Genomic DNA, 12,149 nt, shown 5'->3' with positions numbered 1-12,149 from the left:
AGGCAAACAAGCTTACATCCATTTTTTATAGAAGATAATTCACAGTAATAGATAGACTATATATAGACATGCAACCAAATGTGCCCCATATCAGTCTCTACAGCCACAGCAGGTGGCGTAACCTTCCGACAATTTGACTTCACCCCCAAAGGCACAATCCTCCACTGGTCTCCCGAGACAGACGGATGCCGGCAACAGTACAGAGATAGAGATATATGATTACAGGTCGGTGATAGAAGAGCACGTGTTTTGCATGCAGAAGGTCCCGAATGCAGCTTTGGCAGCATCTCTAGTTAAAAGGAACAGGTAGCAAGGGATGTGAAAGACCTCTGAGATCCAAGAGAGCCACTGCCGGTCAGAGTAGGCAGTATTGAGCTAGGTAGACAAATGTTATAAGACAGTTTCTGGCATTTCTGTTTGCATTGAGTTTGTAATTACGGTAGCATTCTGAGTACAAAGGGAGGGGTATGCACCAGGACTTTATTTTTATTTTTAATCCTCCTCCTAACTTATTCCCAAAGGTGGGGTAATGGACTGCTGGCAGAAGGAAACATCACTGCCTTCCCTCCCCTTGAACATCTATGTGTTGTTGTTGTTTAGTCGTTTAGTCGTGTCCGACTCTTCGTGACCCCATGGACCAGAGCACGCCAGGCACTTCTGTCTTCCACTGTTTCCCGTAGTTTGGTCAAACTCATGCTGGTAGCTTCGAGAACACTGTCCAACCATCTCGTCCTCTGTTGTCCCCTTCTCCTTGTGCCTTTTCCTGACCCACATCTGACATCATATATAACATCAGGTCTTAGCATCATATAATTGGAGGGTTGGAAAGGGACCACGAGGGTCATCGAGTCCAACACCTTGCAATGCGGGAATCTTTTTAGTCATGTAGGGAAGTTGCCAGAGCCCAACTACTTGGAATCAGTGCCGCCATCTTGGTTCCTCCCTGGTGCAAGGCCCATTTAAGACATCATCAATGAGTATGAAGGCATTATTGAGGCCACCCTGGGCTCCTTCAAGCAGAAGGGTGGGAATATAAATTAATTAAATAAATAAATAAATTTGCCCCTGACTTCTCCAAGATGTACACAAATAAATGTGCTACATAAGCTTTAACATGAAGGGTCAGGAGACCAGCAAGCTCTTTTAAGTCAGTGAACCTCTTGCCCCAAATTGGCCATCTCTACACCACTTGCCCCAAGAAAGAGTAACAGCACCTTCCCTAGGCGAAGGTGTCCAAGGGCTCCCAAAAAACTGAAGCCAGCTTTGTAGAGTGCAGAGCACAAATTCTCTTTCTCCGTATTCTCCATGTAACAGAAGCCATTATGTGGCCTTGTTTCCAAGCCTCCAGCAGGTAACAAACACTTAAGAACGTTGTCAGGTTTTCTTCCTTGGTGGTGAGGGCCGGAACCTCGCTTTTGAAAACCGTTCGACTTGAAAGCTCACCACAGCACACCACATTCTGCAGTTGCTCAGTGGACACTTTACTCTCATCATTTGTTAGCAGAGCTACTCAAGAGGAAGGTTCTTCACCTCTGTAGCTGCCCTCTAGGCTTCGTGAAATATGGGCCTATTGTGTTACCTTGTATAAGAGCCCAGGCTGTTACCAAATCAGAACGGTGATAACTTTTCTTCAGTCACAGACCATTTGCTGTGACTTTCCAAACATTTGTGAAGTTAGCAATCAATCAGCTTAGTCTTTGACTGATGTTTCTGGACGATTTATTTCATTTTCTTTTTTTAAAAGGCCCTGCAAGCTTTGTTTCTACATATTAAGTTTAATTAAGAAACAAAACCCTTCATCTTAAGCCATGCCTGTCTCCTTCATCTTCCCACCAAAGTGTGCTGTACTCGTATCCAAAAGCCACTATTTGTCCTTGCGTGATGGGACCATTAAAGCTTTCTGCACCACCTTTGATTTATTTTGTGCACTAGTTAAGGTGCCACAGTCTTTGCAACTTCGTTTGCCTCCGAGTTAAAGGGATAAGGTCAAACAACAATGCAAAGAAGGTAGCCCCCTTTGCCTCTTAGCTAAACAATGAATCATCGCTTTGATTTAAAGACTGGCCAGTAATGCCTTGTAATACACGGGTGACACTGCTGGTTTCTTCCAAAGGTTGCTATTAAAGCGGTCGGGTGATGGCTCGCTTCCAGGTCCTCTGGCAGCGCACGACAACATCGTATTTATATGCAGGCCTCGCGGTGCCGGGTGATGGAGAGATCTTCTCCTAAGAGAGAAGTAAAAGGTTTGGAGGGGAGCGCAAGACTGGCGCATAATTGAGACAGAAATTGATTTGCTCTAAGACTTAATGCTATTAAAAGCCGCTGGCTTAGGGAGGCTGCTCGGCGTGAATGAAAAAGCTTTTCAAAATTATTGATAAGGGAGGATGCAACCCATCTGCTGAGAACTTGCCAACAAGCGGGAATAAAATAAACGAGCCCCTTTTGCTCGGTTAGCAGGCAGAGGGCACCAGCACCTGCAGGGCGAGTCTGAAGCACCGAGGCAAACGGCTGCAACATTGATGAGCTTCACTCGTAGCCAGGGCTTACTTGGACTGAAGAATTCAGAAGGCGTGAAAATGGCTGATTCAGCTTTCGGGACAATAGAAGTCACTAATGCTTGTATCTGAGACCGGGTTAGATGTTTTAAGAACATATATCCTCCTCTCCTTTTCCCCATAGCATTTCTTCAACACATAGCATGATATGACCATGCTCTGGGGTTGTACTCTATTCCCTGCAGTTTCATGCAGTTTCATCCCAGCTTGCTGGGGATGGGATGCTGTGATGTCGCATTTTGCGTTACTAGGAGGTACCAGAGGAGGGGGAGCAGGATAGAGGGGGCTGCTGTATTCAACATCACCTGCATCACCCTTCTAACATCTGGTTCTGCTCTGTCTTAAATATTCCAGCTCTCACTTCCATACATCACTACTGGGAAAACCATGGCTTTAACTATACGGACCTTTGTTGGCAAGGTGATGTCTCTGCTTTTTAAGATGCTGTCTAGGTTTGCCATTGCTTTTCTCCCAAGAAGCAGGCGTCTTTTAATTTCCTGACTGCTGTCACCATCTGTAGTGATCATGGAGCCCAAGAAAGTAAAATCTCTCACTGCCTCCATTTCTTCCCCTTCTATTTGCCAGGAGGTGATGGGACCAGTGGCCATGATCTTCGTTTTTTTGATGTTGAGCTTCAGACCATATTTCACCACTAATAAGTGATTAATTTCTAAAAGATAGGTGCTGAGACCTCCCTGCCTTACCTGGCCTCTTAGAGTGCTTCCAGACAAGTTCTGTGCTCTTAACACATGCAATAAAACATATGTGAACCACCCTGAGATCTATGGAAGAAGTGTGGTATACAAAGGTAATAAATAATAAAAGTAAAAATGCCCTGGGTTTTTTTCCTTACCCCTTTTTAATCCAGTTTTACCCACCCCAGCCATAAAGCTGTTTTTAAAAAAAAAGACCAGACAAGACAAAACACCCTATTGCCAGTCATCCATTTGCAGAATGGAAGAATAGCACAAACTCTATAGGTCTGGTTGCCCATGCTGCTATTGTTCTGCCTTTTCAAACAATCTGTGTATTGACAATCAGGCAGGTGGGTTTTTTTCCAATTCAGCACACAGTGACCTTTACCATGTGCATAATTTTATTTTCCTGTTTAATTTTTTATACCTATCCATCCTTTAATCTGCATTAAAACACCATAATTCTTACATAAAACAAATAAATGAAATACTGCTTAAATACAAGTGTGTTGCATTCAATACAAAATACCACTTGAATACAACACAATGATGCTTTGAATGAAACGATGGAGGAAAAGCCCTTTGCAATGACATCATTTATTTCTAAATGGGCATTAACTGGAAAAGGGGTATATGCATGTGCGTGTTTTAATCAGTGGTTTTTTTTAATTAGCACTAAAACACTTTTCTCAGAGTATGTGTGCATGTGTGAAATGTCAGTTGCTGTGTTTTGTGCCTACTAAGCATGCCCAATCTTTATTGCGCTATTTTGGGTCCTGATTTTTAACAACTTTTTGTACTTCTGCAAACTTACGAGTTACATTGAGGGCGCTGATACCTCCCTCTTCCAGCTAGGTGCCCTTGGTTACTGTGCTGTTGGCACCCTGAGAGTGAATTCATCATTAGTTAGAGTGACAATGATGTTCCGCAGTTGAGGACCAGCATTTCAATAGGTTCCAGAGCTGAACTCTGGCCAGCAGCCTTGGATCAAAGCGAGTCAGTGATGGCTCAGTGCAACACAATGAAGATAGGTTTTCTTGCACATCCCTTTGGCAGAACCAGCTGTTCTTGTCTAGTACTCTAGAGGGCACCCAAAGGCATTTGTTCAGCTGTCTAAAGTACCAGAAGTTCTGCATCTGTCATGGCAGGCCTTGCTGGGTTGGGACATGGCCAGCAGGAAGTTCACCTGCCAGCATGCCCAGAGGATGTGGAAGAGAAAGAACAGATGGCTCAAGCCAGCATCCTACATCCCATGCTGCAGAGCAGGGACATAAGCCAGAAAAATATAGAAAGGAAAACCTTAAATAGAAGTCAGGAACGTTCAGGATCTCTACCCCAGTCATAGATTTGTGACCTCAGACAATTGCTGTGTCTGTCTTTTTTTCTCTAATAGCCCCAAGCCATTGACCCAAGGAGAAAAATACGAGGTCAATGAAAGCAGGAGGAATCCTCCCCATTTTCAGACCCATTCACATGGGTGACATCAGTTGTTTACATAGTGATTGCTTATTGTCCTACCATGGGAGGGGACGCAGGTGGCGCTGTGGTCTAAACCTCTAAGCCTCTTGGGCTTGCCAACTGGAAGGTTGGCAGTTTGAATCCCTGCGACAGAGTGAGCTCCCGTTGCTCTGTCCCAGCTCCTACCAACTTAGCAGTTCAAAAGCACGCCAGGGCAAGTAGATAAATAGATCCTGCTGTGGCAGGAAGGTAAACAGCATTTCTGTGCGCTCTGGCTTCCGTCATGGTGTTCTGTTGCACCAGAAGTGGTTTAGTCATGCTGGCCACATGACCCAGAAAGCTGTCTACGGACAAACACCGGCTCCCTCAGCCTGAAAGCGAGATGAGCACCGCAACCCCATGGTCGCCTTTGACTAGACTTAATCACTTAGCCGTCCAGGGGTCCTTTACCTTTACCTTTTCACCTACCATGGGGTACATGCAACCACACAGTAGTTTAATACACATTGTGTATTGTGTAAGGCAGCTTTATATTTGCTCACAGTGCCCAATCACGTGGTGCAAATTTGTATCATGCTCCCATTATGCACATTTTTGAAATGGTTGCAGATGTGTGTACGGTACTATCAGGCTTACAGCAGGAATGGATGCCACCTTTACCTTGTGGTAGCTGGCAACACATGTTAAGTTTAAACATGAGCACCAGGTGCTATATATCTGCATACGTAGAGCCACACAGAGTCATGTATGAGGGAGAAAATGTAGGATTGCAATGTTGTATCAGACCAAAGGTGCAGTAAACCCAGCTCTCTTTCCATGCATTAGGCCACAGGTCTGACTGGATAAAAGAGCTCCCTGCATTCTACCAGATCAGGCTTTTTCTTCCTGCTCTGAGCAGTGGTGATAAAAAAGAAGAGACAGAAGAATAAAGAATACTGAACTGCTAGTGGTACCTCCATGCCCACCTTTCAAACAAAGATGGCAAAATCTGCAGTGGGAAATCAGAATAAAGCATGCAAATTATGCAGTTTCACACGAAATGTTCCTTTGGACAGTTGGTGCACTTGGTTTGTTTTTTGAGAGGAGTTGGTGCTGTATTTGCACATTTTAGTTTATTTGTGCAGAGCAGGAACCCAAGACTTGACCATATCACCTTTGCTTCATCCCTTTGAGAGGGGCCTGATATTATATCAGCCTCATTTGGTATTACAGCGATTCTGCCAGCAGCAATAAAGAAAAAGCTGGGCTTTTTCAGAAGAGTTTCCAAACAAACAGCCCGTCAGACTGGCTGTGGCAGTTTGTTTTATACCCAGACATTCTGTTGGAAGAAGACAGCTGATCTATCACGCAAAGGATTCCAATTGTTACTTTCTAAGAAAAGAAATCACCATTCAAATTGTGTTATGATGATACATATTTGCGGGTCTCTTTGTCAGTTGCAATGAATATACAAACACATGTGCGTGACTTGAAAGTATCGCCCATCCCGAATCAGTTCCCTCTCTTTATTTTCCTTGAATTGAGTTCCAAATGAATTTGATGTGTCCTTTGATGTCTCGTGATTGGGTTTTATGGTTCATTTTCTCTCTTTCCCTCTCTCCAGCTTGTCACATTAACACTTATGGACAAAGCTGCCGTCAGCGTTGCAATTGTAAGAACGCAGCACTCTGTGACCACATCACTGGGGCATGCGTCTGCACAGCTGGATGGAGAGGACCAGTCTGTCAGGAAGGTACACTGTGGATTTAAATTTGGGCCTGGCTTGGCCAAACAGTAGATCAAGGTGGCAATGAAACAAAGGTCTGGTCTTCATATGCAGTAGAATGAGATGGAAAGGTAAAAAAGGCAAAGGACCCCTCGACGGTTAAGTCCAGTCACAGGCGACTATGGGGTCCGGTGCTCATCTTGTTTTCAGGCCGAGGGAGCTGGCATTTGTCCACAGACAGCTTTCCGGGTCACGTGGCCAGCATGACTAAACCGCTTCTGGTGCAACGGAACATTGTGACAGAAGCCAGAGCGCACGGAAATGCTGTTTAACTTCCTGCCACAGCAGGATCTATTTATCTACTTGCACTGGTGTGCTTTTGAACTGCCAGGTTGGCAGGAACTGGGACAGAGCAGCGGGAACTCACCCCATCGCACAGATTCGAACCGCCCACCTTCCAATCGGCAAGCCCAAGAGGCTCCGTGGTTTAGACCAAAGCACCACCCACGACCCCAGTGAGATGGTAGAGACTTAAGGTAGTAAAATAGCCTGTACCACTTGTGACAGCAGGTAGGGATGCCATTTTTTAATGCATAAAAATACCGCCCGCAGGTAGGAGATTCACATGTCAGTCAGCAGTCTGACTGGGACCCTTTTACATTAGATCAGAAGTCACCAACCTTTCTGGGCTAGTGGGAACATCTGGAATTTTGAGAAAGTGTTACGAGCACAAATTGGCCGTCATAGGGGTGTGGCATAATGCAAAATGTCTGCCACATCCGAAAGAGCAGGAAAAGAGGCTGGACATGGTAGAGGCATGCCCCATGCCATCACTGCCCCATTAACGGGAGAAAAGACAGCAGCATTAACCCAACGACACTAAATTATATTAGTTTAACTCAAATATCTTTTGATACGGTCATGTTACAACTTTTTACACTGAACATTTCCCCACCTCTCATATGCCCACATTTCATTGGATGCCAGGATTGCATCCCCACCTTCCCACCCCTCCATACATCATACCTACATCACAGAAGGGGTGTAACCCAAGACCACCCCCCACAAACATCATACCTACATCACAGAAAAGGTGGTCTACAACAGAAATCTGAGTGCGTTGTTTATCTCCTGTCTGGCAGGTTACCAGTTAATGATCACTTGACTGGATACCCTGGGGAGCCTGGCCAGTTTTTTGTAATGACAAATACTTAGTTCCTGAGCCAGGTCACAGGCTCACCCTATTCATACACAGACATACCCTTAAGACAGGATTTGTGAACGAAAAGACAATGGGGAGGCTTTTCCATTTTCCTTTGACCTTGCAGAGAAATATTTGAGGTCCATTTGGGAGGGACAAAATGGTTTCAGGACTTTTTCTGTGGGGTTTCAGACATGTGGTTTATATAGGCAGTTATGAACATGCTTTTCATGCCCCCATAACAAGAAATTCCTGAGGAATAATAGTGAGCAAGGGCAGCTCCCTACTCTGGTCTCCCTTAATAGCACTCTTGAACCCATGAGGTACGAAAAGCATCCTTTGCAACAGCCGAATGCAGAACATGCCTCATCCTCATTTTTTAAAATGACTCCTATGCACAATTTTAGTGATGGTCCTTTCATGTTAAGCTAAAAATATATTCTTGTCCACAGCCTGCCCTCCGGGTCTGTATGGTAAGGACTGCCTGCAGCACTGCATCTGTCAAAACCAGGCTACTTGTGATCCCGCGACTGGAGAGTGCCTATGCCCCAAAGGTTGGACCGGAATAGCCTGTGAACTGGGTAAATTTGAGAAAATATTGTCAATATTGCTTTCATATTCATTTCGGTTCATATAATGGCTCGTCCCCAAAGGGCTTGGGTGAGTAACAGTACACTAGCAATAAACCTACATTGGTTAAACTCGATCTAAGCAGAGCTGAAGGTCAGCTGCCAAGTCTGAGTTCTTTTCAGGCTGGACAGTTTCATTCATAAACTAGTGAAAGCCTGTTCTCTTTCACTGCAGAGTGTGAAGCAGGGAAGTATGGAGAAAGGTGTCAGCAGAGCTGCAGCTGTAGCAATGGTGGAATTTGTGATCATCGTTCTGGGGAATGCATTTGTCGTCCAGGCTGGATTGGGGACCATTGTGATACTCGTAAGGATCGCAGTTCTTTTAACTTTATAAAAGGCCCCTGTGATAATCGAAAATATTTGTGTTGCTGTATCCATTTGTGATTATGTGCCATTTCTGCACTCGCTACATCTTGCAGTTATGTGCCTTTGCACTCTCCCACATAACTCTTGGTCCCGCATCAAGCCTTAAGATAGGAGCTCTAAAGCTGCAGTAATGATATCCGTTACACTGGAGCATTTGCACTGGTGTTTCATGGGACTTCGGTAAAAAGGACTAAATCAGGCATAGGCAAACTCGACCCTCCAGATATTTTGGAACTACAGCTCCCATCATCCCTGGCCAATGGTCCTGTTAGCTAGGGATGATGGGAGTTGTAGTCCCAAAACATCTGGAGGGTCAAGTTTGCCTATGCCTGGCCTAAATGAATGGTTTCAGGGTTTCCGTCTTAGGGTGCAATCTAAATGAGCGCCCTCTGGTGGTGGGCAACAACAGTGGCTGCAGTGGAAGGTAAGGTGCACGATGACTTGGTCTGATGCCATTACACGAAAGCAGAGAACCTGGTTCAGGATCCAGTGGTTCCTAGGCCAGCTCCGTTTTGCTCACTCCCTGCCTTGGAGTGCCCTGTTTTGGGGCTTTCTGTGGGTTCCCGATAGCATATACTCCCAGTGGACCTATAGCCCACCATAAGCCAGTTTTGGATTTCTCTGTTTGTGTATTATTTTGCTGACTGAATCAAATGCAAAAACTCGATCTGCGTTCTCTGATTCTTTGCCGTCCTTTCAGGTATGGGGACTCCTGTCTTCCTTTTCCCCCTTTCAAGGTATGGCTTCTTTCTCCTCCTTCAAAACCTATCATCTCAGTAGCTTCCTTTACATACACACCTGCTCTCTTTCTCTTCAGGTGAAAACTGAAGTCAAGGACCCCGTTGTCTATTATGCTTGATGGTAGAGTGTGACTTTGGTTTCCACCTCTGTCCTAAATCTTGGAATAGCTCACAAATAGGCCAAATACTTTACAGAAACTAGGGGTGGACAGATCACTCAGTTTCTGGTCAGTGCCACTTTCCCATTTCACTTTCACACTGAGGTCCAGCTCTGAGGGCCTTCTGGCGGTTCCTTCCCTGCGAGAAGTGAGGTTACAGGGAACCAGGCAGAGGGCCTTCTCAGTAGTGGCACCCGCCTGTGGAATGCCGTCCCATCAGATGTCAAGGAAATAAACAACTGTCTGACTTTTAGAAGACATCTGAAGGCAGCCCTGTTTAGGGAAGTTTTTAATGTTTGATGTTTTATCACTTTATTATTAATATTATTATTAATATTAATATTCTGTTGGATATCCACCCAGAATGGCTGGGCAAACCCAACCAGATGGGCGGGCTATAAATAACAAATTATTATTATTATTATTATTATTCACATGTGTTCATCCAAAAGTCTGTTCCATCTCATTTATGTGTGATTTTATTTTATTTTAAAACTACACAAAATTCGTATATAAATGGTCACAGATAACACTGTGGAATTCTCCTAAGTCCAGCTTGTTTCGTATATTAGCAAACTGATGTGTCTAAATTCATAAGGTTGTAGCCCTACTCAGAGTAGACCCTTTGAAATTAAGCCAGGTCCATTAACTTCAGGGGGTCTACTCCGAATAGGACTCGCATGCGAAACTTTCGAGACTCCTGAGTTATGAAAAATATCCAGGGAGGATGTGCAGCATGTGTAGGCCTCAACTGTGTGGTTGGACACTCATAATATAGATAAAACATTCTAGAATTTTGCTTTACAGGGTTTAACTCTATGCCACACCTTTCAGATTACAAATCCTGACCTTCAGCATGGCACTCATAATTTTGAGATAATATTGATATTGATAAATATTGACTATTTCCTGAGGTGGTGGTGGTTGCGCTCAAATTATTCAACCCCCCCTGCCCTCTGGGAGAGAACGTATTGATTTTGCTTGTGTTTCACAATTTATCCTCAGCTTGTCCAAATGGTTCCTTTGGGGAGAGGTGTGAAGGGCTGTGTGACTGTGAGCACAGCTCCTCCTGCAACCCCCAGACTGGAGTGTGTCACTGTGAAATGGGCTGGAGAGGAGAACAGTGTGACAAGCGTAAGTTCCCATTAAGCCCTCTTTTGCTCTGTGACATCTTAAATCCCACTGACCTGAAGTTGTCCATAAAGGTAAAGGGACCCCGACCATTAGGTCCAGTCGTGACCGACACTGGGGTTGCAGCGCTCATCTCACTTTATTGGCCAAGGGAGCCGGCGTACAGCTTCTGGGTCATGTGGCCAGCATGACTAAGCCGCTTCTGGCAAACCACAGCAGAGCACGGAAACGGCGTTTACCTTCCCGCTGGAGCGGTACCTATTTATCTACTTGCACTTTGACATGCTTTCGAACTGCTAGGTTGGCAGGAGCTGGGACCGAGCAACGGGAGCTCACCCCGTCACGGGGATTTGAACCGCCGACCTTCTGATCGGCAAGTCCTAGGCTCTGTGGTTTAACCCACAGCGCCACCCGCGTCCCTGAAGTTGTCCATAGTTTTCCAATAAATGAAAGCTGGGGAGCCTAGTCAAAACATGCTCATTTGGGCTATTGTTTCTCTCTGCCTCTCTGCCCACAGTGGTTTCTTGGCTTGTGCATGGGTCACTCAACTTGTTTATCCTGAGCACAAGCTGCTGGATAACACTGCAGACAACAATAAGGGTTAAACAATGGCATGTGGAGGGGAGAATTCTAGGGAACAGCAAGAGGGTCATTTGGAGCCGTAGGGAGAGGATGGGTCACAGCACTTAGAAGTATATTCAGACTTCTAGCAGAGATGGCTTTGCTTTTATTTTCTCCAGCTTGCCTGCCTGGCTACTATGGCAGCAATTGTACTGAGCGCTGCAAATGCCCTCCGGGTTTCCCTTGCAACCACGTGAGCGGGGAGTGTGGCTGCCCTCCAGGTTTTGTGGGCAGTGGCTGCGAAAGAAGTAAGTCCGTGTGTGTGTGTGTGTGTGTGTGTGTGTGTGTGTGTGTGTGTGTGTTTTGTCATGAAGGAATAAGGTCATTCATTCATTCGTTCATCACCAGAATCTGTATACTGCTTAAAGCTCTCTAGGCAGTTGACATAAAATAAAACTTACATTAAAACTCTGGAGAGAAGTCAGAGTTAAAAACAAGCTGACATGAGAAGAGGTTATAAATATGCATCAAGAAAGTGAAATGTTAAAAACACATATCAGTTTTCCGTATCTGGGTAGGCTTGCCTAGACAAACAAGCTTTTAGCAGGCACTGAAAACAACACAGTAAAGGCACCTGCCTCGTGTCAGTTGACAGGGAGTTCCACAGTGAAAGAAGTGAAGAATGAACAGTATGTGGTTCATTTAATTAATTTAAAACAAGGTGGTTCATTTAATTAATTTTAAAATCTATACCTCAGATGTATCCCTTATTTATAAATTTTGAGGAACTTCTGGCATAAAGCAGCTTACAATAAAAACCAACCCCTACCTGACAATAAGATATGCAAATACAAAATACAGCACAAGAAAACAATGAACCGGCATGGAAAGTGGAGCACAGAAACAGAGTATCTAGCATAATGATATAACTGTAGAGTTGGAAGGGACCA

The 12,149-nt window shown here is 44.8% G+C and overlaps 1 protein-coding gene across 11 annotated transcripts in view; it reads left to right on the top strand.

Moving 5' to 3' along the window:
- LOC114597953 (uncharacterized) overlaps nucleotides 1–12,149 on the top strand; it is a 210,845-nt gene that overhangs the window by 171,936 nt on the left and 26,760 nt on the right. For 7 of the 11 annotated variants that reach the window (XR_003706925.2, XM_028731484.2, XM_077929790.1 and 4 more), the window contains 5 exons: nucleotides 6,312–6,440; nucleotides 8,067–8,195; nucleotides 8,419–8,547; nucleotides 10,513–10,641; nucleotides 11,379–11,507. Coding sequence is in view for 10 of the 11 variants with exons in the window: in XM_028731484.2 (XP_028587317.2) it covers nucleotides 6,312–6,440; nucleotides 8,067–8,195; nucleotides 8,419–8,547; nucleotides 10,513–10,641; nucleotides 11,379–11,507 (645 nt within the window). In the remaining variant the exon portion in view is untranslated. The remainder of the gene's footprint in view (nucleotides 1–6,311; nucleotides 6,441–8,066; nucleotides 8,196–8,418; nucleotides 8,548–10,512; nucleotides 10,642–11,378; nucleotides 11,508–12,149) is intronic. The other 4 variants (XM_028731490.2, XM_028731489.2, XM_028731486.2 and 1 more) reach the window with 3 other exon arrangements.

This window comes from Podarcis muralis, chromosome 6 (assembly GCF_964188315.1).
Source record: "Podarcis muralis chromosome 6, rPodMur119.hap1.1, whole genome shotgun sequence".
Classification (NCBI taxonomy): Eukaryota; Metazoa; Chordata; class Lepidosauria; order Squamata; family Lacertidae; genus Podarcis; species Podarcis muralis.
This window is presented reverse-complemented; position numbering and strand designations above follow the sequence as displayed.